This window comes from Beta vulgaris, chromosome 5 (genome assembly GCF_026745355.1).
Source record: "Beta vulgaris subsp. vulgaris cultivar EL10 chromosome 5, EL10.2, whole genome shotgun sequence".
Classification (NCBI taxonomy): Eukaryota; Viridiplantae; Streptophyta; class Magnoliopsida; order Caryophyllales; family Amaranthaceae; genus Beta; species Beta vulgaris.
Genome location: NC_079206.1, coordinates 5,003,005 through 5,030,387, shown reverse-complemented (window position 1 = coordinate 5,030,387; position 27,383 = coordinate 5,003,005). Strand labels below are relative to the sequence as shown.

At 33.3% G+C, this 27,383-nt stretch overlaps 2 protein-coding genes and 1 non-coding gene across 4 annotated transcripts; all 3 read right to left on the bottom strand.

Annotated features, from left to right (window-relative positions):
- Positions 1-5,879: 5,879 nt before the first annotated feature.
- Positions 5,880-5,960, bottom strand: TRNAL-AAG (transfer RNA leucine (anticodon AAG)). The gene has a single exon. It is a non-coding gene; the product is annotated as a tRNA-Leu (tRNA).
- Positions 5,961-6,358: 398 nt separating this feature from the next.
- Positions 6,359-10,106, bottom strand: LOC104892356 (protein HOTHEAD). Its single transcript, XM_057395341.1, has 5 exons — positions 10,016-10,106; positions 8,206-8,847; positions 7,604-7,995; positions 6,829-7,394; positions 6,359-6,413 (listed from the first exon to the last, which is right to left on the bottom strand). Exons 1-5 carry the CDS (start codon positions 10,104-10,106, stop codon positions 6,359-6,361), a joined length of 1,746 nt encoding a protein of 581 aa, XP_057251324.1.
- Positions 10,107-13,331: 3,225 nt separating this feature from the next.
- LOC104892355 (SPX domain-containing membrane protein At4g22990) lies at positions 13,332-21,068 on the bottom strand. 2 transcript variants are annotated; one of them, XM_010678262.4, is made up of 12 exons: positions 20,721-21,068; positions 20,120-20,197; positions 19,413-19,475; positions 17,997-18,117; positions 17,597-17,908; positions 17,373-17,477; positions 16,822-17,279; positions 16,352-16,647; positions 15,032-15,243; positions 14,617-14,807; positions 13,913-14,046; positions 13,332-13,825 (listed from the first exon to the last, which is right to left on the bottom strand). In XM_010678262.4, exons 3-12 carry the CDS (start codon positions 19,463-19,465, stop codon positions 13,587-13,589), a joined length of 2,121 nt encoding a protein of 706 aa, XP_010676564.1. In that variant the 5' UTR covers positions 19,466-19,475; positions 20,120-20,197; positions 20,721-21,068; the 3' UTR covers positions 13,332-13,586. The 2 variants fall into 2 exon arrangements, with proteins under 2 accessions (XP_010676564.1, XP_010676565.1); XM_010678263.4 differs by lacking the exon at positions 20,120-20,197.
- Between the last annotated feature and the right edge of the window lie 6,315 nt (positions 21,069-27,383).

The window sequence follows — 27,383 nt, the reverse complement described above, 5'->3', positions numbered from 1 at the left end:
AATTTAGAAAGAGAAGGGGGGTAATATAGGCATTTCAAAAGAGGACACCATTGCTCCCCCCTTCCCTTATATAATAGAGATTAACTGATAATTGCCATATCATATGTGGTTACTAGGCTGTGAACTTGGTGGAATATCCCAAAACCATAAATAAGGGTTAGAGGTCATCATGATCGAGTTTTGTCCTAAAAAAAAGAGGCCCGTTTCGAGCCAAGCCTCAACTGGGACTAACTTTTTCGCGTCAAAACCCGCTAAGGCTAGGGCAAGTGGGTTTTCGGGTTTTCGAGCCAAATTTTTTGTATTTGGCTTGTCCACGGATCACCTTTTTTGGCCGAAAATCAAGCTGAGACTGAGTTGCGAGCCGAAATTCAAGTCCAAAAATTATAAATTTTCAGATCAAACAGGGTCAATGAAAATCACCTATAATAAGGGTATTTGATTTAGGTTATTTGGTTACTTTTCAACTTCACTTTTGGCATGAGATTTAGTTTGGGAAAAATTAGGGAAAAAGTTGAAGTCGAACCCACAAACAGAAAATAGATGGTTTTGTATTTTATAGTAATAGTAGCAAATAGAGAAATTTATTTAGGTGATTTTTTTAAAAAGCGAAATTGCTCCTCCTTTCTATAAAGTTAGTTATACATCTAATTGTAGTACTCCCTCTGTGTTTTTTTTATCTTTCTCACTTGGAATCTTGACACTATTCATGCATAGAGAGAATCTTCTCAAATGTTCTCAATTTATAAGAAAAAACATAGTCATGTGAGGTCTTGTTTGATTCGTCTCAATTAGTACTTTATTAATATTCAATCGTTATAATTTTTACTAATATATAATGAAAGATATTTAAGTTTTAAAACATGCATTGGAAGACGCGCACAAGAAAGAGAGAATGATAAAAAAAAAACAGAGGGGGTATGTTTCATTAAGTTGGTTACACTTTAGTTTCTTTTTCACTCATATTTGAATATATTTAATTACTATTTTACTCAAACCTAGTGCACTTTATCAGTTTATCTCACATTCCTTTTCTTTTTCACTAAAAAAGATGTCACTATCTATTAGTCTGTATATTATCGACACAATACTACCTCTCTCGCTCTTCCACATTTTTTAGTTACTTTAACTTATATTTCCTCCGTTCCAAAATAAGTGAAACACTTGTCTCAAAAAGCTCTCACATAAATGAGAGAAGTGTTTCACTTATTTTGGAACGGAGGAAGTATATATTTTTGTGGATAGTTAGTTTCTAAAACTATTTGAGATAACTTAACAATTAGGTGTTATAAAAACCAATAAACCCGACCCTAATATTACCGGCTAGCAAGAGGGATGATCAATTCCTAGAAAGTAAAACAACACGATTGAGGGAAGCCAAGGCTAGCTATCTGCATTCATTGGTGGTGAGCCATGTACCATGGTGTCTTGATCAAATAAAGGAGGTTTCATGTAACACACATGTGAAGGGAGGGTTGATAGATTTCCCCATGTGTGTGTTAAAAGGCTTGTTCCATACTGGAAAGTTGTGTGAGGAGACTAGTTTTAATCTTAGCGCAGACTATATATTCTCCTACTGCTAATTGGTTTTAGCACGAAACATTACTGAGTTTATACGATGTCTAACTTTCTTTGTCGCAAGCCTGATGTTGTAGGTACACAATACAACATTGAACATATCTAAGGGATTTATTTGGTAGAATCCATGAATCATGGCTAAACATAAGGCGTGTTTTGAGAAGAAAAAAAAAAACTTGAGGGTCAACTGATGGATCTTTTGGATAATCAATCCACACATCACATATGGACTATGGAGGTAGTATAACCAAATATTAAGCCAATAAACATCACATTTCAAATTCCTCTACTTTATTCAACATATTGACAAACTATGTTTTTCTTACTTTTTTGAACAATAGGCCAACTATATATATTATATATATAGCGCATATAGAGTTGCAAAACGATACTAGACCATTTAGGTAAAGCACCCATGCATGCATGGTGGTTTTCTCCATTCAATAACTGCAAGTCTGCAACCATTTATGCTCAAATTAAAGTGATGAAGATATCAAGGATGTCTTGGCCTGGTTTAGATTGAGGTGTTGTGAACGATTGGTCACAGGTTCCAATTCCCCCTCCCCTTCTTTACTGTTCTCGTGACTCATGAATAAAAAAATTTTGCTAAAGATTGATGTACTCACTCTTCCCACCCTTGGATTCTGCTTTCCTGCAATTGTTTCGAGAAATGTACCATTCTATAGTATTTGGGAAGCAATACCTGCTAATGAAAAAATAATTGAAAAGTTAATTATATATCATGCATTATATATTCTGACACGAAAAAAAATGAAAAAAGAGATAATGACACTAAAAATAAAGAGGAATTGCCACTTACCAATATCTTTGAGATAATGAAAATTGACGATTAATAAGTTATGATCTTCCAAGGTGATTATACTCGAAATTAAAGAATATATTAAATGAAGTACCTATGATAAACACATATTGTGTAGGACTTCCGATAGATCCAATCGCATATACGAAAAGCATATGCACTTTCCCAGCTGAAAAATATTGTACACTTTGAATTAGTTGCAAGCACTATGTACATTTCTCTCACTTTCTCCTCTTTTTTGTATTTATAAATATATTTGAAAAGAAAACGCGCCTTATGTATTCATACACACACGCACATACAAATTACTGTTATTATAATTACTTATTCAATACTCCTACGTTGAGCACTCTTAACAATGAAAAAAAAATGGTTCATGAGGATGAACCTTTTTTTTTTGCTTAATCATGAACTGGTAAATGATTCGTTCATGGATCGAGACGAACCTATCCGGTTTTTACGAATGGTTCGTGTGTTAAATTCATCACAGCAGGTTGTATGTGGATAGAGAAAAAAAAAGCAAAAAAACTAAAACATGCCACATGTCACTAGTTGATTGGAATAAAGGGTGCTGGAAAGGCAAAAAAAAAAAAAATTGGACGCCTGTAGAAATTCTGACGCGCTTCAGAATTACTGCAGCCCAATTACCTCACGCCATGTGGCAGGTTTTTATTGGCTTTTTTTCTTAATGTTACAATTTTTATAACGTTAATATTTCAAAAAATACAATTTGAAAAAAAAAAAAATATCAAAATTCATATTTTTTTATTCTCTATAAATAGACACCAATTTTGCTACATTTTATTTATTTATTTTATATTAATTCATACAACTTCATAGAATTATTTAAAGAGAGAGAAAATATGGTGGGGGTAGTAAAAAAGAATGAGAAATAGTGATGAACCATTATTTTTGGATTCATGGTTACGAGTGAAATTGAAAATGGTTTGTGAGAATGATGTGGAGGAGAGAGAAAAGAGGAGAGAGAAGGATGAACCATTTATTTGGGTTCATTGATAAGAATGCTCTTAGCTGCAAAACTTAAATTTTTGTACTATTTATATACTAATTCTGATTGGAGTTTTTTTAACTCATATAAAATAAAATTTTAGTATGTAAGATGTTTTTAAATTTATCTTAATGTATATATATAATATATCAATTTTTTATTACCATTTTCAATAATATATTAAAGATCATCAAACTTCTCTTTCAACAAGCATAAAAGTTAAAGTGATATGATTAATGATCATAAGCAAGAGAAAATTAAAAGAGAGAATATTTGACAATATCAAACATCTATAAAATACTATTATTTTATATAATTTAGTAGCATATGTCAATTTCTTAAGATTTGTCCGTCTTCTTTTCGAAAAAGCCTTGCCGATAGAATAAGCATTTTGATGCTTATTGACTCCTCGTATTATGGCAATTATCTCATCTTTATCCTCTTTCTCTTTAATACTTTTTAGTTAGTGTTGAATATTAAGCAATATGTATAATTGATGATCATAAACAAGAGAAAAATAAAAGAGAGAATATTTGACAATATCAAACATCTATAAAATACTATTATCTATATAATTTAGTAGCATATGTCAATTTCTTAGGATTTGTCGTCTTCTTTTCGAAAAAGCCTTGCCAATAGAATAAGCGTTTTAATGATTGACTCCTCGTATTATGGCAATTATCATATTGACATGTTATATCATATATGGCTTGCATTGGTTTTTTTCCATTATCCTCTTCTAATTGATGGAATTGTTCGAATTGAAAGCTTGTTCATGTCAACTCTATGAGTGAACCATTCAACGTACTCTTGGTCTATGTATATGAGAACATGTCCATATAGGATATTAGAGAAAACAATTAGTAGCCTAATCTTCGTACAATACTTCATGTACAATTTTCATTCAAGTACATTATGCTTTATGTTTCATTGTCTTATCGATAATGTCATTATATTATAAAATGATTATAAATATTTTCAGAGTTAATCTTATCATTTTAAGTAAGAAGGCTGGATTTGGTTTGTATTCTCTTCCTAATTTCCTTTTTCAATAGATACGACAATAGACGATTGATATTCGAATATAAAAAAAAAGACAGAATATTACTTCAAAAAAAAAAAAGAGAAAAAGAAATACTTTGTCGTCCGAAAGGGTCTTTTTTTTATTCCCACGGCTTGACTGATTAGTACCTCGTCAAACCTTTTTTATTTTAATGGATTCATAGAATAAAGAAAATGATTTATTTTATTTAGCATTGCATTTATTTTCATTTAGCTTGTGCACTATGCGAATCAATACAACATATTATCTCATCTCTCTAAATTATATTGTCACATTATTTTCACCACAAGCGTTATGCACCAACTTTTCTTTAGTTGTATTACCTTTATTTCTTTTTAATAGTAACACTTTCACTTTTGACACTATTCATAAATTTTTATTTGATTATTATTTGTGATTTATGGTTAAGAGAAAATATAGTCATATGGGGTACGGTCTTATTTGATTCGTCTCGATATGTACTTTAAAAATATCGACTTTTTATATTTTTTTACAAATACAAAATTAGAAATATAAAAGTTCAAAGAAGTGGATCGGCATGCATGAAAAATGTAAGTGTAACTATTATTTAGGAACGGAGGTAGTAGTTCATATAGAATGCTAAATCTCTTTGACGCTCCAAATACGTATAGATATTTTGTAATAATATTAGGGTTATGCTATATACAGCCCTTAGGGTTGCATATAAGACATAATAACACTACTTAAAATGGAAATAAGTTGTGAATTTATGGAAAATTTTTGCATCAACCGACGTAATAAATGATCAATTAATACAACTTATTTCCATTTTTAGCTTCTTATATACAGCCCTTAGGACTGCATATAGTTTTTCCCATAATATTAATATGTATCTTATGTCTCTATCACACAGGACATTTTTCTATAATCCTACAAAAAATTTAAAAATTCATTGCAATTCACAAACATTATATTCCTAAATGATAGGATAAGAATAAAGAGACTATCATACCTATTTGCCAATAGACACTTGGGAAATAGTATTATCTTGATGGTTGTTAAGGTACCCTTTGAATGTAAAAGAAACATTAAATTTGAGCAAGAACTATCACAAAAACTAAGATATAAATATATGTGTATATATATATATATATATATTATATATATATATATATATAATATATATACAAATGTTACTGCTAATGACTAGATAGTATGATTACATGTGCTGCATTATAGAAAATTAAATTAAAACTCTTGTAAGTTGTAACAGAATTCAGTTATAAGAATGCTGAGGTGGCATATGACTTGTTTTCAGTTAAATCAGGTATTGGTACTTTGATGATGTAATGATAGGATCTTGATTAGTATTATCAATATAGGAAAGGAAGAAGAAAACTTGTATTAAACCACTTCTTCGCTGAATCATGTCAAAAAAAATATTGTATTTTTGTTGAGAGTGGGATTTGAACCCACGCCCTTTCGGACCAGAACCTTAATCTGGCGCCTTAGACCAACTCGGCCATCTCAACTTCAATAAATGTTTTGCGTGTGAAACAAACAAATATGGATACCAAGTAAAGAAGCTTTTTAAAGCATATGCGTGTAAAATGTAAATACATTGGTGATTTTCTACGCACTATAAGATTGCTGATGTTCAAGTCACGAGTTTGATTTTACCATAACCGAAAATAATACAATTGTGTGCAACTGTATATTATTTTGATTAGAATGAGTCGAGAGATTAATACAATAAGTTAGGATACAATAATGTTGATAGTTTATGGTCTTAAATTTTGTTATAAAATAAACAACAAATTGGGATCCGTAATTTCCACAACAATGTTTAATTTTTCAAAAGAAAATGAAATTCTCTAATAACACCAAGTAGTATATTGTGTCAACCTTGATCATCCTTGTTGAATATTGCTTAGCTTTTTTCTTGGCTTTCGAACCTCTCTGTTAGGATCCTTACTCCCATATACCTAAAAAATGAAGCACACCATTAATTAATGAACTAACTAGGACTCTAGGATAATATTACTATACTATGTAGCACGGAAACAACTTGGGTTTTAGACACGGAAAACATTTCGAAAATAAGTTTTATTAGCACGAAAACGATTAGAGTTTCACAAAAGAAAAACCTCAAATATCCCAAATGTTTCGGTACGTAGACAAAGTTACTACTTCCTCCATTTTATATTACTCGCTACACTTCTCAATTCACGGACTTTTAGACAAATTTTGGACAAGAAAGAGGTAGAAAGTAAAAAGAAAAGAGTTTATTGCCAAAAAAAAAGAAGTGTAGCAAGTAATGTGAAACTACCCACAATGAAAAATGTAGCGAGTATTATGAAACGGAGGAAGTAGATGATAAATATAGTTAAAAAATTTTACCTTCCAAGCATCATAACAGTAGCTTGAGGATTAGTCCCAGGAGAATAATAAAAGGTAGATCCATCAATAACCCTCAAACTATCTATTCCAATAACCTTATAATCAGCATCCACCACTCTACCAACTTGACAACCACCATGGTAATGCCATATAGTCATGACAGTATCTTTACAAAACTCCTCCAATGAAGCAGAAACATTGGCATGGTGCGGTAACAAGTTTACAGGAGTACTTGCTGTCATATTAAGCAGAGTTTGTACTGATATACCTTGATATTTGAACTTAGAAAATGAGTTTGAGTTTATCACTTTCTCTATGGTTTGTAGCCCTTGTACACACCTTTGCAGGTCCTCTGCTTCTTGGAAGTAGTTAAAGGTTACGGACGGGTTCGCGTTTGGGTCGATGTTTCGAAGCTCTAGATGGCCTGATGACACTGGACCCATGACCTTTTCGATGATGAACCCACCTTGGAAGGCTAAGTCGGGTAGGTTAGACATTTGTTCAATGGCCTCAGCTAGTGCCTCTGGAGTTCTTTGCTTTGGTGGTACTATTGATAACTGACCTATCTGTAAAATGTTACATTATAGTAGCAATGTTACATATAATGTTATCTAATAGTTACTAATGTATATGTGTAACAAACTCGCGGGTGGGACAAGCTCATAATAAAAAAAAACTGTGACAAATAAATTGGGACAGTTGGAAAATATTACTTTTTGGTGAATAAATTAGAATAGAGGGAGTATTAAAAAAAGATTGTACGATGATTTCTTACCTTTGGAGAGAGCATACCGAAGTCTCTTGGGCTGGAATTGCCGCCGCCGAAGTTCTCACCACTAGCAGCCTCAATGTAGCTGCCAAAGGGGGTGATGCCTACCACTTGAATGAGGGAGACCTCCACAGGCTGAGGAGAAGGGATGTAGATTGCATTCATTGGATTGTCTGCCATGCCTTGCCCAACCATGGGCTGGTTCAACACTAAGCTAATGTTATGGGCTTTAAGATGGTCTGCTGGACCTACACCACTTAACATTAGTAGTTGTGGGCTTCCGAGTGACCCAGCTGATAATATAAGTTCACTCTTGGGCCCGGGCTTTAGGTAGGCCTTGTGTTGGACTCCTGCTGCGTCCATGTATAGGACCCCTTGGGCTTGTGGCCTTGCCACTCCTGTCCATTGTAAGACAGTTCAATAGTTCACACTTTATGACAAATGATGTACGCAGTTCTTATTGAAGTTTATAATGAAAATATTAACAATAATAAGCAATAACGATTGATACGTGATTCTGTCATAAATTCCTAACTGATACCGCCAAAAGCTGCATATATCAAAACCGATTTATCATAAAAGAAATGTAGTATATTAAGAGTACACACCTTTTGTTTTGAACAAGATCTTGTGAACTGTAGCATGCAAGAGCACATTAATTCCATTGGGATTAGCATACCCTAACAAATCAGCAGCAGTATGTCTATGTCCATCCCTATCAAAAATAGTCCCACCAACTTTAGTCCCATTAATATGATCAAACGTGAACCCGTTAAAAGGTACAACTCCAGCATCAATAAGACCATCTCGTACGGCTGATTGCCATTGTCTCATAGGGGGCTGAAATGCTACAACTTCTTCAACCCAATGGTACGACTCATTAACGAGACGTCCATCCCATCCCACGTCTCGTACGTAGGCGGGTCCTGCGCGGGAATAAAATCCCGCATTAAGACAGGACCCGCCCCCTAGGACACGGGCCCTCGCATTAATTACCCCGTCCTCAGAAATAAATCGCTGGGACGGGGAACTAGGCGAGAGGTCCGAGAGAGCGGACCCAAAGGAGGAAAGGAGGGTTATGTTGGAGTTCCCATAAGGGGAGCCCCCTCGCTCTAGGAGTAGGACAGTTGCGTTCTGAGAGAGCGTTGCGGCTAACGGACACCCTGCTGTTCCACCGCCGATGATGATGTAGTCGTAGTAAGAGGTTGGTGGTGCTGATGTTGCATTGTGGAGAAAGCTGTAGTTGGGAGCTGTCACAAAGATCACATTGGGAATAAAATTAACAAGATGTTAGTTATTACTCCCTCAAGTAACTGCTAATGCTACATATATTTTTTTTTATTCATATGAGCCACGAATCGAAGGCAATACAAAGAATGAAATGGGGGATTCAAATATGTGACCTATCGTTCACATCACCTCAATCTTAACCACTAAGTCAAGACATTCTTGATAGTTGCTAATGCTATATGCCTATGGTACTAATAAGTTTTTCATGTTTTTAGGCACGAAAATAAAGAGATTTGGAATGGAAATCTAGGTAAATTAAGGAGTTAAATAACAAAATTTAGAGAAGGATGCCTCTAAAATAAAATAAGATTTCAAACTAACATCTTTAAGTATCTATGTAATGTAACTTAATGTTGCTGTTAAATTGAAGTAGCAAAAGTCTTTTTAGAAGCTTGAATATCTTTTGGAGTTCGTTTTAATTTGTTAAACTTGATTTTACTTATATTCAGGAAAATTAGGAAAAGGTCAAAATAATACTAAGAAAAGTCTAGAAAAATTAAGACTTTTTTTGAAAGTGTGGTGAAAAGTCAAGAAAAATTCAAATATGAATTAAGAGATATTAAACAAACTTCAAATAATTACAGTTAAGATAAAACAAGATAAATTTAGAAAAAAAAAAAAAAGTTGAATTAGTTCATTCAACTACTTATGCTTACACTAGATACAAAATGAAATTGACATTGGATTTTGATATATACAACTTACAATTTACGATACATCTAACTTATACTGAGTGATCTCTTATTTTCTGTAAGTTCTATAACTTTGAGAAGAGGGCCGGCGGTATTATTTTGTTTTGACTTTTAACGTTAAATTTTGTAAACTTGAACCACATCAATAATATCTCACTATATATATAGATTTAAATGGTGTATGGTCTAATTTGTGCATTCACTTGCTAAGAGTTAAACGAGACAATCTTTTCTAGTGAATACTTGTCTTCTATAAGTACCACTCTTTGAGTGAAGGCTAATCTATCAATGCTATATATCTAAGTTAAGCTAGATGACATGATCAAGCAAGTCAAGCTTCACTCAAGCTAAGATATTATTCAAAATCAATTAGAGTAAACAAAGCCTACTAAATAAAAACATACATTTACAAGTAAAGAGCATGCAAAGATACTACCTTTCTCAGAAGAACACATGCTATAAAAGTAGAAAGTAGCAGCTATCAGCAATCTCCACCAACAAAAGCTTCCCATCAATGACCTACTCATTTTTCCAAATTAAACTTTTGCTGTTTCAGAAAACCTTATCAAAGAATTATTGTTTGGTTTAGTAGTGATAATAGAACTAGTTAATGTACTCAAAAACAACAATTAAGTATATGTTATAGCTTAGGGAAAATTTGTTTGTATATTGCTAAACTTGCTTAAGACATACATAAAAGACTAATAACTGAACTTATTATATACAAGAAACTCCAAGAATAAAATGGGTTAAAATAAGTAAGTAATAACGATCATTTTGGACGGCTAAAATTGCTACGCACTACAAAGATGGTGCATGGGATATATGTGCAATTGTGCATGCCAAAGGTTTATAAACCCTCCCCAAAAGATTAAGGCAATTATATCGTAACTCTTTTTAACACAAGTAACTGCAATTCACAGCATGTATATGAGTGCATAAATATTTTATGTTATATTGCCAACTTACACAACGTGGAGTAAATGGTTAGCGATCGAATATGAAGGTCCTTGAGTCATCCATTTTTGCATAGTAGTAGCAAATTTGTTTAGTTGATAGAGTTTTTGTGTCCTTTCTTTAATACTTCTAGCTTTGTCACTATCATGCACATATATACACTGTCTCGCACTCTCGCTTAATAATAACCTAAGACATTTTCAGAGGTAGATAGGAGACATATATAGAGAGTGGAAGGCTAGGTGAATTATATGATTGTTGCACCTAACTTTTGATGCATTAATTGTTGATAGTTTAGTTTTGAGTACAATATTTGTAAGATATGTAGTAAGTGTTTATGTCAAAAGACCAACTCGACCAAAAGCTTACGTTGATGGTTGGAGTCTCAAGAATAGTTTAATACTCTATCACTCCTTCTCACGTGAGAGCCCATTGGGCTTGACGCTGGCTCCGATACCATGTCAAAAGACCAACTCAACCAAAAGCTTAAGCTGATGGTAGGTTGAAGTCTCAAGAATAGTTTAATACTCTATCACTTTAATATATGTCACTGAGAAGGTACAACTTACAAGTTTAATTTGCAGTTTAGTGTTAAGAGTTTGAAGATGACTGAAAAACTCTATTTAGGCTAAAGTTTCGATGGACAATTGGTTAAATATGAGATATGAAAGGTATAGGCTCTACATATTATAATATAGTTATAAAATTCTTAATAGATTCATGAGACGAAAAGATCTAGCTTGAAACTTTAGCCAAAAATATAATCTTACTCGAGATGACATTTAAAACGTTTTTAAATAAAACGCAGTCCTGTTTTGTCTAAACTTAACTCTTTAGGGGAGGGTTACTTCAATTGAAGAGTATGTTAAACAAATTTCCGGAGTACTAGCCTCCCCTACCCTAGCCTTCCCTCTCTTTTTCTCTCTCTCAAACCCTAGCCTCCCCCACCCTTTCTTCATCAATTAGGGGCTGCCATGTGGATGTTTTCATCCATAGTAAGCCCCTTTTCCCCTTTTATTTCCAGTTTTTAATTCATTTTCTTGTTTTATTCAATAAATTAGTCTCTCTTTATGAGAGTTTCTCAAACCCTGTTATGGGGTTTTTAGTTTCTGTTTTGGAAATCTCCTTCTCCCCTATGGGAGTTGTGAGTATGGTTTTTTTGTTTTTGGATATGAGAAATTATTCTCATCGGTTGAAGTTCGAGACTCAACATGAAGGTATTGGAATCTCGGATGCGGTCAACCTGACTCGATCAAGAATGTTCTTCCCAAACTATATCAGAATGATAGACTTCCTCATCAATAGCTGATTGATTCAGCAAATACAAGAGGGCAGTGTTGTATTATTCGATCTGGTTCATTGTAGTTTCTTCGAAGACGACTTTGGTTTAGTCTTCTTTAATTGTATCTTGTTTTACTTTAATACCTATTGTAGATGTCGTTTGGCCTTCAATTAATGAAATTTCTTTTTCAAAAAAAAAAAAAGGAAATTATTACCTTGGTTCTTAGTAATTAATTTATAATATCTTTCTTTCGAGGATGTTCCAAGTTATTTGCAACATATTCTTTAAGTAAGTTGTATCTCTTCTGTTGACAGCTTTGAGGTTCTGAGTGGATGTGATCTACCTTAATTAGTAACGTCTGATTTTGTGAGGGATGGTATACAAGATCTGAGATCAAATCTCACTACATTGTTGTGCTTATTAATCGCTCATTTACACACACAGAAAAAACAGCTTTGAGGTTTTGACGGATCATAAACCCATTCATGACTGAGCTTGCTTTTATACGTACAATATTAGCTTATGTGTTGATCGGTTTTTAAGGCTAGTTTCAAAGCTTAAGTTGGATTATAGCCAAAGGTCATGAAAGAGAATAAATGGCAGGACTCATCCATGGTGAGTTGACAACCATCTAATGGCCTCAACAAGAGCAACCCAACAGTTGAAAGACCCAAAATTGTAGATCATCCATTGGAGATAAAAACCATAAAAACGAATGGTAATAGATCATAAGTAAGATGAAAGAGAGAGTAAGTATTATAATAATTGATGATCTAAATTTTTGGATCAACCATTGAATATCTTAGCTTGTTATTAGAAGTCTAATGCTAGTCCTCAAGTTCCTCCCAGTAGTAAGATAGAACAATCGAATATCGAATTTTGTATTGAATCATGGAACTCCGATCCGTATAAAGTGCCAGTGGAGAGAACTTTGAAATTTTGAATGCCAAAAAGATTCTTAAATTTTTTTTAGGAAACCGGTTATCATTGTTACTTTTTCATTAAAGACTACATGTTACATGAGTTCATTAATCATACACCCGAGTATACCATGTACATTGTACACCCAAAATTAATTTTTGTTCATTTAAAACTTTCTTTTTAGGACATTTTGCTCATTTAATTTGGATGATCTTAAATGAGCAATGAGCAATGAGCAATGAGCAATGAGCAATGAGCAATGAGCAAAAACATAACCTAGAATATCTCATGCTCACGGTACAATCGAGTGTATGATAACCTTTGTACACCCCACATGCCTTGCAAACTATGATCCCATGTCTTTATTTAATTTTTTATTATAGTGTAGATTAGTGCAATCAATCCTGGAATTTAGTTAAGGCGCTTCTTATAAGTTCGACCCTGCCTGCCCTACTCTATAGTTAGGACTTAGGAGGTCCGGTTAGGATTATTTTGATAGGTTGCAAGACTTGCAGCAGCCTGAATCAAATCTTGGCGCAGTTTACACAGAGGCTGATGTGTGTGTGATAATTTCATGAAAGCTGGACAAAAATCACGCTGAAACCGGCACAATTTAAATTAAAAGCATTATTACTGCCCACTGCAAACCGCCTCAAGTATTCTAACTACAGAGGCGCAATTGAGGGCAAAGTACTAACAAATAGGCCTATTTTGCCCTACAATATACAGCAAGAATTGTTAAAATCAAAACTGAAGAAAACAACCAAAATTTAAGAACTGGGAACAAAGGCGAAGGAAAGAGATGCACCAAAAGAGTGCACTAAGCTTTTGATAGCAGATAAATTAATCAGTAGAGGGAATTGTAGGTGTAGCAAGTAGCAGCTATGGAGCCTATGCAAATAAACAACGAAGGGAGCAGAGTCAAATTCAGTAGACGACTTTGACCCATGAGCCCGATCAGGGTAATTGTGGCATCTGCAACCACTCGTGCCAGTGTCCCAGCTTCGGTTGAAAGTAGTCCACCATTGTACGTTCCACGTGAGAGTCTCGATGACATAACTCGAGAGAGGAGCGACAGGTTGACACCTAAAAGTTGAGATCAAATTTTTTTTAGTTTTCAAGAGAAAAGTTTCAGCAGCAAAGTCTTCACTTTTAAAAAGTTGCATATCTTACCTTCAAGAACTTCAGCAGAGACAAACATGATCAAGCCCGAAACGACATATTGCAGAACAGAATATTTAATAAACAAGTTGAAGCTCAACAAGATACCGATGAGAACCACAATCTCAGATGCCAATAGAATTTGCCTGCAACCAGGTACAATTGAAAAGATATAGGGGGGCTGTTAAGTACAACTGTAACTGAAAAATAAGCCCGATACAATAGACAACAAACAGTACAGCTTCATCAATGTGGAGCCAATTGGCTCCTGTACCACCAGGAATACTACTATTCTATGTTATGCAGAAATGACAGCAATTTTCCAAGGACCTACCAACCATTCTTCCCTCTGAAACATGATCCAATCTGATGTCAGGGTTTTACAGAATTACTAAAACCTACAATATAATATGCATTCGTGCAATCTGGCATTATTAGGACCTTAAGAAAAGCTTTCATACGAAATCAGAGAAGAGCAATAATTTTTCTAATTGATAATCGTCAAGTTTGTTCTATGGCAGCACATATACAAATGTTGAACTGGACTGTTGATGACATTATATATCTGCAGTTTAAGATGTAATAAGGTGTTCTAAATGCATTGGTTTCTTTACCATTTTGCCACTCTTACTTGTATGTACTCCTTAGCACAAAGATGATACTATATAGCTAACAAGATTGTATACCAAGTATTGAGCAAAATCAATAATAATTACCTTTCTTGAAACATATTACTGATGTAGCTTCCAACAACAATATTCACAGGAAGTACCGTCAGGCCAAGACAGAAGAGAAAAATGGAGACTGTGCTTGTAGACCAACCAAAGTAGTATGTTGTAACAACACTAGATTCTGAAAGCAAAATTTCCATTGCATACTTGAGCATGAAATAAATCAACAATTGAACCTGAAAATCAAATAGGAAAGTGCAATGTCAGTAACAAAGGACTCCAAGGCAATTCTTTTTTAAGATTCTAGATACTCATCATAAAATTTACAAATCATTCAAAATTCAGTCACCCTGAACAAGGAATCCCAAAACCAAACACAGCATAGGCTATGGACAGTACTGAAGTACGACAGAGACATAGGAATCGTGTAACAGCAAGTTTAGCCATCTAAATTGCCTACCTTAACAGAAGGGGTGAGCAATCTGTAAGCAGATGCAATTGAGGTAGCTGGTTTCCGGGATTCTTCAGGAGCTTCTTCACTACCGTCAAATTCTGTATCAACATCATCGTCATCATCTTGTTCTTTCTCTTCTGGACTTCTCCCATTTCCTTCTGATGTAATAAGCAAAGGTTGCTTAAGACCTCTCTCCATCACATCATTCTGCTTTGTTTCTGTCAAAGGAAATGGCATATATAGCAGTTCAGTGAGCACACTTTCTTAATGCAAATGTACAATGATAGAAGCCGTCAACAAAACATAAGAACCAGTCAATAGATACATATGCCCAACATTGCCGTATCTCATTATGAAAGTTTCTCATCTTCTCCAGGTGAAAGAACAGGAATTTTCATGCTTTGACAAATTGGAGACATTACAAGGCTGTCAACTGGAACATGAAATATTAGGATTTGAATCCATTGACAATTATCACGCACTCCAAGTTGTGTTGTTGTCTAACTAGATTTATATTTGAATGTGCTACATATGGCATGTGTAGTTGTAAGGGATCAGATTAAAAGTCAATAAGTTGCGCCGTGCTAAACTTATCAATTGCACAGAAAAAGTCCAAGAAATTAGAGGCTTATTTTCTATTAAAAAAATAATCCAGCTGATATATTGTTAGGTGACAAGCTACAGATATGAAATTTTTTGAAGTCCAAACTCCTTCAAAGGCGGCTGAAGTAGTAGCAAACTCATAGAGATCAGTACTAGTACTAATAAGTTGAAAAACAATGGAGAACTAAAATGTTAAAGAAAACAAAAATGCATCATCTTCATGCATCACCAAAAATTCACGAACTTAAAACACTTCACAGTATATTACAGGTGAGTGCAGCAAGTTACTCCTCAACCTTATAGATAATCATCTCTCAGAAAAGAAAATCACCCAATCATAATATAATAGATATAAGTCAGCCCTCAACAATGTACAAGTCACCCACAAAAACATCAGATCACACTAATATGTTGTGGTGAGGCCCAAGCTTTTTGAAAATCACATAACACACCGTTCTACTTCTAGTACTTTAGAATTTTGACACAAATGCAAAACCTGGGATTGAAATTACATCAAGCAAAATCTCAAAATAGCAACGTTCCAAGGATTTGCATAAGAAACTAACAAATACTCCCGATACCATATAAAAATTTGATGTCTAGGAAAATTTTAACATCATCATCTACTCAGCTCAAGGCAATCCATTGACAACTGAAGTTCTACAGAACATGAATTAGATCCTTTAACAATACAAATTATCTTGATCCAAACCGTAAGCATACCTGTTGTAGATTGTTGTTCGACATTATCATCTTCAAACGGAGGTTCTACAAACGCAATCCACAGCCAAACTAAATAAAGTAGCCAGGCAGCTGCCATAACCCAGCCCGGCAAAGTATCCTGGTTGAAGGTCAAGTTGAGAAACTTGAACTTTATTTGAAGTAAACCAGCAAGAGCAGGACCACATGCCATTCCAAGAGCACTTGCACTGACAAAACCAGCTGATGCTTGCATTCGAATTTTTAGGGGAACGCAATCACTGATGTAGCGCCGATTAACGGCTCTAGAAGAACCCAATCTGAAAATCAAACAAACAGCTTCACTTAACCATTCAAATCATTGTTCCCTTTGTACGACACTTGCTAACCAAGAAATTCCAACACATAAAAGCACTTTATTAACGTATTTCAAATACATAGTATAAGCTAATTTAATTTGGAAAGATCCAAACAGAGAGACAATTGCGACATACCCACAGAAGAGACGACCAATCAAGAGGATCCATATTGAGTTAAAATCATAGGCAAGAGCATACATGACATTTCCCACAAAAAGAACGATGCTGCTGAATATAAGAGGTCTGATGTATGATCTGTTAGACCAGGCACTGAAATACACTGAAGAAAAGACCTGTGCAACAGCCATTGCCCCAATAATGATACCACAAACAGTTGCAGCAGCTCCAAGGCTCAAGGAGTAATCATCAGCAGTTGGAACGATAATATATGTATTAACCATATATAAAAATGTGTTGGCTAAGTTCAAGATAAGTGACATGAAATTGTATCTTTTGTCATCAATTTGCTCCTCAGTTGGTGTTGGTAATATCTCATCCTGCATGATAAGTGCATGTTGTGCCAGGAAGTGAAGGAAATTTGTCGAGTAGCCAAGCCTATCTACAGCTAATTTTATTGAATCAATCACCGGATCCTGCAGTAAAACAATCTAAGTGAGATGGATGATCACCCATAGAGGATTTCACCAAGGAGGGATGACATTTAGAAAGCAACTAAAGACTGCAACCTGAAGGGGTAAAGCAGGCTGATCATATATAGATGCATAGCTTCCTTGGCGCTCCTCCAGATCTCCAAGATTACGAGTTATAGCTCCCACAACTGCTCCTATTCCCTGCACATAATACATTCTCAAAAGTTGAGGAAAAGGGGAATTGGTGAGTGCCTAACATAAAACCTAGTGTACTTCATGGAAGGATGCATTAAACTTTTGCTACGACATCGAAAACGCACCACATGCTTAAACACTTGCTGCAGCTGAGAGTAAGGATGATTGGCACGAGTTTTGACATAGTAATCAGTGAAACGGTAACCAAAACGTTTATCGAACTTCTTAAGAATCTTACGGAGACCAATAGCATTAATCTCAACAAAGTATAGAAGCTTTAGAAGCTCCAGTCCAACTTCTCTATAGGCTTCCCGGATTTGAGTTATCTGGGCTATATCTGGCTGTTGATCAGGAGAATTATGCTGCTCTCCGAGTTTGGCTAACTTCCCAGCAAGTAGCCCTTGTTGTTGTAGAAGGAAGAGGACAAGTTTTTCGATCTAAAACAAGGACATAATCCATTTAAATTTTGAACTAGAATTCAAAGAACGGTCAATACAAGAACATTCCAACAACCCTTTTTCCTACCTCATTATCCAGCATTCTTGAGAAATCTTTCAAAACCTGGCGTCGGTCCAAAGTTTCGTTATTGATGTGTTGAGCATATTGCTTGACCTTCTTCTTCATTAATTTGTAGTTGATGTAGTACCTGAAACAGATAACACAATAGCCAAATTGATTAAACTTACAACATTATGGCATGTATATGTTTTATAAGATAGGTAATTCAAAGTTCAGACAGAAACAGCTAGATCACCATCAACACCAACAAACCAACAAAATAAAGCATCAATCATTCATCGCAATGTATCATTACAATGCAGGTTAGGATATGTAACTGGATGTCGATTCACTAATTATCTGTGTATAACATGAATTTGATGTCAGCAATGGGAAAAAATATAAAAGCTGGTTTGCCTTCCTCTACACTCTCGGTAGCCTCAATGTCCATAAAGCACCTAACTAAAAGCATCACTTCATCGTACAATTGGTCAGAGTTTGAATAAAATACCATGCATCTCCTTTTTTATATATCCTGTACCTCAAGTATATAGCATACAAGGTCAGATGATTCAATAAGGTAGCTAAAGCCTTATTCTTCTATTGCACCTCCCCATTAGATGTAATGAGAAAACAGTTTGATATTTTAATATTGCATTCAAGCGTATGACATTACTTTCATTTATCTTCAATATCGCTTTCCCCTGACCTTATGTGTGCACCACTTTAGCAATTTGAAGTACCCAACAAATTGCCATCACAGATTAAAAACTGGGATTTAGGCAAATAAAAGTGAATCAACCCATACTGATTCCAATTTGAGAAAAGTCGTGGTAGAACATCGTTTGAAATGATGTGGTAGAAAGCAACTTGCGACTTGAAGGACAAACACACTTTTTCACTCTTTCATATACTAGATTCCCAATTGCATCATAGTGATGATTGATCCATTGAAAGACACAAATTTTTTCAAGCTTCAAGAACCAGGATTAATACCTTCCTATATTTGAAAAGAAATCCTTGTTACAGAATCTGAGCATAGTACAACAATCTAAATTCTAAACAGAGAGCAAATATCAACAGACCAACTATTCGTTTTGTTATACCAAAAGCAGAAAAGGCTCTAAGTTTCTGGAAATCTATCACAAAAATTAAAAGGGGAAAAGTTGGGACCATGAGAAGTTTTATAGCCCACAACATAATGGAGGTCACTTATCTAGCCCTCCCTATATAAGTAGAACATCCAATAGTGATCACACTTCTATCAATGAACCGAAACAATATGACGTGTTTCCCACGAAATGCAAGTTCTTGGGACTTTGCATTGTCTTGAGAGATGCAACTATCTACATCCAAGTAAATGACCACAGGCTACAGCAATGTTTTCCTCCCTACAACACACAAAAAAAAACATAAAAGAATTTACTGCGGAAAGTAACATACCCTTGCCATTCTTGAAGCTGCCTCTCTTTCAACTTTTTCCCAAAAGCAACCATCGTGAATGATCTGTTGAACAATGAAACATAAATGAGAAGCTTTTTCTTTAAAACCGAAAAAGTTGACACCTTTCGAATAAATCTAGTAACAAAGCACAGCAAATCAACCAACTTTAAGAAGCTATACAACTACTAATCAACTAAACAAATCATAAACACCTTGCTCCCTTCACAGCAGCGCCTAATCGACCCAAGAAAACTCTACACCTCAGAAAACAAACACAAGATGTGTTGTAAAACAATTACTATCTCCTAGCAATTTAAAACATATATCGGCCTGAAGCTGTGATTTGTCAACCACTTAGTTGCCATGCATTAGTAAACTTTGTCAAATAAGATTAGGCATCCTTATCAATGAAAGCATCATGCCACTCTTCAATAGATAAGCACTAAGTACAGCATATTTTGCTTTCCTTTTGAAGCAGTCTTTTAGATATGTGCTTTAAACTCGCGTCGAATTTGCCATAATTGACAATATCCTCATGAGGTCCATCCTCAGTGTCATATTCTATATAGTTCACAATTACATATATAAAATCTTTCAAACACATTAAATGAAATAAAAATTGACTGTTCTTCAAGGAATTATGATGACGAAACATCTGAATCTTTCAATATACACACGTAATTGAACACCTCGTCCTCAGTACTCACCCCTAACAATATGAGGCAAGTCAACGTGATACTCGACCTCTCCTAAAGATCCGCTCTCCAAAATAACAAAAACTAAATCTGCTCAAAAAAAAATTCAAAAATAATATAAAAAAAATATATAATAAATGACAAGCTAAATTAGGCAAATCCATGAATAATAACTCAATTATTGAAATTAATCGACAATTAGTACAACAATTAAGTTACTGATTGTGAATTATTGTTTAATTGCATTAAATTACGAAAATAATAGCAGAAAATTGAAGCAGATAATAATTTAAATTATAAATTAAAAAGAAGAATTACGAGAATCAATATTAACAATCTATAACGATCAAATCAGCACTCAACATGAATAATTCAGCTCTTAATTCTCATAATAATAATTACTATATGTTAATTTAATAAATAAAAAACTAGTCACCTTTCACATTGACTGTTCTAAACAACGAATACCACACATTCAAGTCGAAATTGAATACTCAATCATTTCATCACCATAATAATAATGATAATTAACTAATACAATTAATAATTGATTGCGAAATTCAAGTTAACATCAAGCAATTAAGAACAAAAAAGAAAAAGTAGTTAAGTTAACCTTGAGCGGAGTAGTCGAGAATCTTCGAATTTCGAAAATGGAGGAGAGAGAAAATTAGATGACCATCAACAATCAGGAGATTTTGGCACAAAAGTTGAAGAGAGAGAGAAAAACAGAGATAGTAAAAGATGAATTTGAAATGATTTTGTTATCTTATTTGTTTTCGCTTATCTTTTGTTGTGTTGGGATTTAAGAATTTGTTACGCATCAAAAACTGAACGAATTGATTAGTAATATTAGAAGTATAAATCATGCGACAAAAAGATGGAGAGATGTAAAGCTGCCGCCAAAAGAAGTGAAATAGAGTAATAGACTAGTCCTATTTTTTCTCTCTTATAAATCTCATGACGGTTACACCAAATCTCTACATTTTATTCTACTTGTAAGTTGTATGTGATGTGCTTAGAATGAGCCCATGTTTTGTTGGCTTAAAACAAGGGGATCTAAAGCAATTTTTGTTTCTCGTGATTTGGCTTGATTTTATTGGTTTTTAGAGGGGATTTTGATTTCATTTCATATGATTCGAGATTTATGATGTTGTTTTAAATTTTAATGTGTTGTATTTATAAATCTATTTATAGAATATTAAAATAGATAGTTTAAGTGGCTGAGTTTGAAGTTGAAATCTAGTTATAGGTGTGTTGATCTCTGTCCTAAGTTTAAGGCTCGTACAAAGAGGGTGGGTTTTGATAGTAAGGGTTGTTGTTGTTGACTCCTTGAGTTGGGTGTTGACTTGCGGAGAGAGGGTAGTTCATAGGAGTACTTTTGCTAGAGAAATACGACAAAAATATTAAACATTTGAATTTCTATATTTTGGAGGGGAACAAACATCAAACATCTAACCCAAGTTTCTTTTCTTCCCTCAAAACCCTAGTTTTCTTAGCCTAGAGGTTGTCACCAACCTTTTGGTTGATGGTGAGTCCAATTCTTTTTTTTTTTTTTAGTTTTTGTTCATGTCAATAATAAATTCTCTTGGCTATAAGTTTAAACAAGGGGATCTAATCAAAATATTGATTCAACCAAATCATGAAAAAAATTTTTTGATTAATTAAACAAACAAAACATACTTTTATTTTGAAAGACGGTAGGTTACAATTCATGTGTTTAAAAGACTGTGATTTGCGAATTTTTTTTTGAGTATGATATGTAGTAATAAATTAGTGCCAAAAAATCAATAAATGTATTGCTCAGTTTAATTTCCTTTGTATTTGTAGGGTTGTATTAGCATTAGGCTGTACTTCCTTTTAATTAATGCAATTTGAAAAAAAAAAAAATAACAAAATTAAATAAATAATTTACACGCAACAAGAGAACTCCATTTTTTGTGTAGCTAATCGATTACCATACACCATAATTATCATATTTTAAATTTAGTTAATAAATCCTTAATCATATATTAGAATGGTAAAACAAAAGATGTCATACTTTGTTTAGAATGCAACTATCTAATATTGAATCTATATAAATTTTGAAATATTATTTTTTTGTATTTCTTTAATCAAATTACAAATTTCCAAAGTTCTAAACCGAAGTGTTTAATTTGATAAAAAAAAAAGCAAACCAAATTGGATTAGGAAATCAGAGTACAAAAATTGTGTGAAACATATTTGGTCCAAATTTCTAAAAGAATTCCGAATAATATTTCTGGTCCGATTAAACCAAATTGGATATCTAATAATTCAGATAATTAAAACTGATACCAGTAAGATATCCATATTTTTAGATGTTTTTGCTCACCCCTAGTTGTATCATATACAATTCACAACATTGTATAGGGGATATCTTATGGCAATCGAACAAGGATATGGTACAATGATATCTTAATTATCTCGAGAGAGAGTAATTAAGGTTCTTATTTGAATGATTTTTTCCCTTGTGTGAAATCTCGGTCCCTATGCCTCTTGCCTCTGATCTTGGATGAGGATTATTTGATTACAGATTCCTTCTAATGCCCTAGTCCCTTTATTCTTGTTTTACTTTGTTCATTTTAATTTGTTAATTTAAGTTGTTGATTTTCTAGCTATTTTAGAATTCAAACCTTAGTTTCTAATTATTTCAAAAACCCTAAAAAATATTTAGTTCATTGTAATTGGCAAAATATGCTTACTTAGCCATATTCCTTGGGTCTGTTCGGCAACAGCTTTTGCACTAGCTTTTAGTGTTTTGACTAAGTCAAAATACTAATTAAGTGTTTGGCATAATAGAGGCCGGTTAGAGTAGCTGTTGGAGTTTCAGATAGCTTTTGGATAGCTTTTCCCAAACGTTATATTTTATAGCGTTCAGTTTCTGTAGGTAGCTTTCTACTTTTTTTTATTATTTTTTTCAAAGGAAAAAAATTCTACTTTTTAAGGATAAAAATTTAGAATTAATAGAATATCATATATTCAGGATAAAAATTTGGGATTAACAGAAAAAAAATCCCACTTTTTAAGGATAAAAAATCCCACTTTATCATTTTTATTAAAGATAATAATTTTTTTATCAACTAACTCTTTTGTTTTCGTTCTCCTTATATTTTTCAATGTTGATTAGTATACTAATATGGCTGCTAGATACGTAGATGGCTTGGTGCATTATATTCTCATTAATATTTTTATATTATTCATGGTTATATTAGATACGTAGATGACTTCATCTAATAACAAAGAAGGGACAAACTGATGAGGACACTGTCATACTACTTACTAGTATGAATCATATAGTAATTAATCATATATAATTATAATTTAAAAATATGTTATTTTTATCATATATAAGCATAACAACTACTTTTATCGAACATTTATATTGTAAACAGCTACTTTCACAGCTAAGAGCTAACATCTACTAGCCGACAGCTAACAGCTACCCGAACAGCTAACAGCTACTCCAACAGCTAACAACTACTTTTGCCGAACAGGCCTTGTGTTTCATCCGTTTGCTTGCCTATAATTTTTGTAGGAACAAATTCACCAATAAACAAGATAATTGCGTTGGTGTGAGGTTTTACATCAAGTGAAACCACCAAATGAACCCGCCAATATATTCTAATTCACTGTCATTAACCTAACTTTGGTCTACGTTGCTATCAAGTATGGATATTTGTAGTATAAAATTTACCAATAAACAAGATAATTGCGTTACGTGATATCTCTGTTACTTCATTAGAATTGTCCAATGTATACATATGTCATGTTAATTAACAAAAATAAAACTGGCTTGCAACAATATTTGAACCTTCAACATCTTGTTATTATACATAGCACACTTACCATCTCAACCAACTTCTAATCATGCTTTAAATGTTCACATTATATATTTGTACCTTTTAAATATTGAGTTTTCTTTAATATTTTTCAATGCGAATGGAAAAAAATCCATATCAAGTTCGGAAAACAATACCACACGGAGCAACGCCCGGGCCCAAATACTAGTAAATATAGTAAAAGGAGTTCATAAACAAGGAACGGTGCCACGTGTCGCTCTCCCTAAGGGAGTTTTAGTGTAAGTAATTCATATACAATAAAAAAAAATAGAAATTAGATTGTATAGTTTTTGATTCTATGACCTCAAGTTCATATTCTAAAGTTTTAAACATTAAATCAAGTTGTATTTAGTATTACTGTATCATTTTAAAGTACAATATTAATAAATGAATTTTTTTCTTACTCGAAACATAACACGCCACTAATAATTAGTTAAAGACTAAACCGTGCATGTGTTTTGATGCTTACATACATTTAGTTGCATAGTTGCATTATTGAATACGTGTGTGGTCTAATTAGGGTTCCTTTTTTCTTGTTTGTGTTTTTTCTTCTTGTCATTGACTCACTTCGTATGATTCTAAGCTTGGAGTTAAAAGAGTGTCATGGACAATGACCGGCACACCAAGTTGTTCACCGACCACAACGTGTACGTATTGCACAATCGACAGCCATCTTTGTTTTTATGAAGCAACGACGACAAAGATTTCAATCATCTAACATTGGAGAAATATAAGCTCTAAAAATTATTTCAACAATAATAGTATTACGTTACCCCTTTATAATAATGCGACGTTGTTGATAAAGGCATGAAACTGTTACTTTGTTTGTATTATACCATTAATCCATTATCCAGAAGACTAATAATTAAGTTTATAATCCCATGCTAGGTTTTGGATAATTGTAATTTAGGCTCTGTTTGGGGAAGCATTTCAGGTGACTTAAATGATAAGGTGCTACAATTTTAAGTCACCTTATATGATTAGTGGTGTTTGGTGGAGGAACTTAAATAAAATTTAAGTCCAAAATTTGACTGAAATTGAGTTGGAGTAAAATATAGCTTCTGAGATAAGGTGCTGAAATTTTTTATTATTATTATTTTCTTTTTATCTTTTTAAGCCTAAAAAGATATTTTCTTTTTATGTTTTTAAGTCTAAAAAGATATTTCAGCTACAGTCATAAATAATATTACCAAACAGGTTATGCAATCAGCTAGCTTATCAGTTTCAGCACCTTAACAGTTTCAGCTGTTACCTAATCAATTTCAGCTACTTTATCAGTTTCAGCTTCATTTCAGTCAGTTTTGCCAAACATAGCCTTAATTATTTTACTTTGAAATTATAACACCATATATTATTCGGTTTAGTTGTTAAGAATTTAGTATATAAAATTTAAAGTTATAGGATTAAATCTTATACTATGCATTTTCTAATTTTTTATTGTATGAATGAAATACTCTAAGAGATAGCGTCACATGCACGGTTTCTTATTTAAGAATGATTTGTAATATATTTGTATAGATAACTGGTATATTATCAAATTCTTGTACATATGCATCTTGTGGATTAGGCATATTAGGGCATGTTCTATTCGGCATAAAACAACTGAATTGAACTGATTTGTACTGAATTGAACTGAACTGAAATGAAATGAATAGTGATATGTGAGAGTAAAAATATTGTCCAGAACTAAATTGAACTGGAATGAAAATAAGTTGGGGAATAACAGGCCTTAATATAGTAAACTCCTGCTAAAGGACATACCTATTTTTATTGAGTGATCTAAGCATGTGGTGGCGGTAATGGCCTGCTCTAAGTTGAATTTCATATGACGAATAACTTGTCTAGCCTATATATTTGATAGATAGAGTAAGCTGATGAAACGATGCTTAATTGCTTACATTTTTTTTTTTTGAAAGAGAAATTTCATTAATTGAAGGCCAAACGGCATCTACAATAGATATTAAAGAAAAACAAGATACAATTAAACAAGGTTAAATCAAATTCGTCTTCGAAGAAACTATAATGAACCAGATCGAGCAATACAGCGCAGCCCCCTTGTATTTGCTGAATCAAACAGCTATTGATGAGGAAGTCTATCATTCTGACATAGTTTGGGAAGAGCCTTCTTGATCGAGCCATGTTAACCGCATCCGAGATTCCAATACCTTCATGTTGAGTTTTGAACTTCAACCAACAAGAACAATTTCTCATACCTAAAAACAAAACAACCACACTCACAACTCCCATAGAGGAGAAGGAGATCTCCACAACAAAGACTAAAAACCCCATAACAGGGTTTGAAGAAATCTCATAAAGAGATACTGATTTATTCAACAAAACAAGAAAATAAACTAAAAACTGAAAATAAAAGGAAAAAGGGGCTTACCATGGATGAAATCATCCATGGCAGCCCCTAACTGATGAAGAAGAAAGTAGGGGAGGCTAGGGTTTTAGAGAGAAAAAAGAAAGAGGGAGGCTAGGGTTTTTTTTTTGAGAGACCTTCTTTATATGCTTAATTGCTTACATAATGATGTAACAAATTTGGCTTTTGTTTTTGGCAAGTTGAGAGCAAGTGGATGCACAAAGAAAGTTCAAGTTGGAACCAATCAATTGAATTACGGAATTATTAGGCAAAGATTTTAAAGATGGTCAAAGTTTCATTTTTTGAGAAGAAAATGAAATTGGATGAATTGTGGTTCTTGTTTTTTTTTAAAGTTAGTTTTCTTTTATTTTTACAGATTGAGGCTGAAAAATTGATACAATGAAATTGAACGTACTCTTTTTTTTATTACTCTTTTTATTTTAAATCCGTTTGCATATTTTTCTTTTTCATCTATCCAAATTTAGTTTAATTTGCATACTTCTATTTTAGAAATGATTCGAATTAATATGTTTGAATACTCCTCTTTTCATTAAATTTTCCCTCTCTTCAATGAATATAATACTTTACTAACTTTAATCACATTATATAACTAGACTTGTGGCTTGTATCATTCACGGAATCACGGGAGTAAATTTATGATAAAATAATATATTTGTTTGTTGAAAAATAGTAATATTTTAAAATAAAATAATTATAAGAATTCATTAAACTAAAGAAGCAATTGGCCTGGTTATAAATTATGGAGGATATTATGGAAATATTATAGTATATGATTAGTAATTCCATAATACTTGAAAAACAATTATCTACTATATATGATCACGTATAATATGTATATGGTGAGTACATAGGTGGATCCAATAAGGGTCCTGGGTGGTCCAGGCTCCCCTAGAAATAAAATAAAATTTTTGTTTTGGGCCTTTACCTATATATCGTTTATTTATAAGATAAATATATAATTTCACAATGAAGCCAATGCTAAACATATTGGCTCAGTGGTATTCCGTGCGTTTGGAACTTTTCATAGTTCACATGA

Bases quoted from the DNA above. Each gene is read 5' to 3' on its own strand.
- LOC104892355 (XM_010678262.4), bottom strand. From the start codon at position 19,465: ATGGTTGCTTTTGGGAAAAAGTTGAAAGAGAGGCAGCTTCAAGAATGG. The intron at 18,118-19,412 runs GTATGTTACTTT...TATCTGTTTCAG, and splicing joins CAGCTTCAAGAATGGCAAGG to GTACTACATCAACTACAAAT. The intron at 16,648-16,821 runs GTATGTCGCAAT...TTTGATTTTCAG, and splicing joins ATTGGTCGTCTCTTCTGTGG to ATTGGGTTCTTCTAGAGCCG.
- LOC104892356 (XM_057395341.1), bottom strand. From the start codon at position 10,106: ATGAGTAGGTCATTGATGGGAAGCTTTTGTTGGTGGAGATTGCTGATA. The intron at 7,996-8,205 runs GTGTGTACTCTT...TACAATGGACAG, and splicing joins GATCTTGTTCAAAACAAAAG to GAGTGGCAAGGCCACAAGCC. The intron at 6,414-6,828 runs GTAAAATTTTTT...TTCATTTTTTAG, and splicing joins ACTGTTATGATGCTTGGAAG to GTATATGGGAGTAAGGATCC.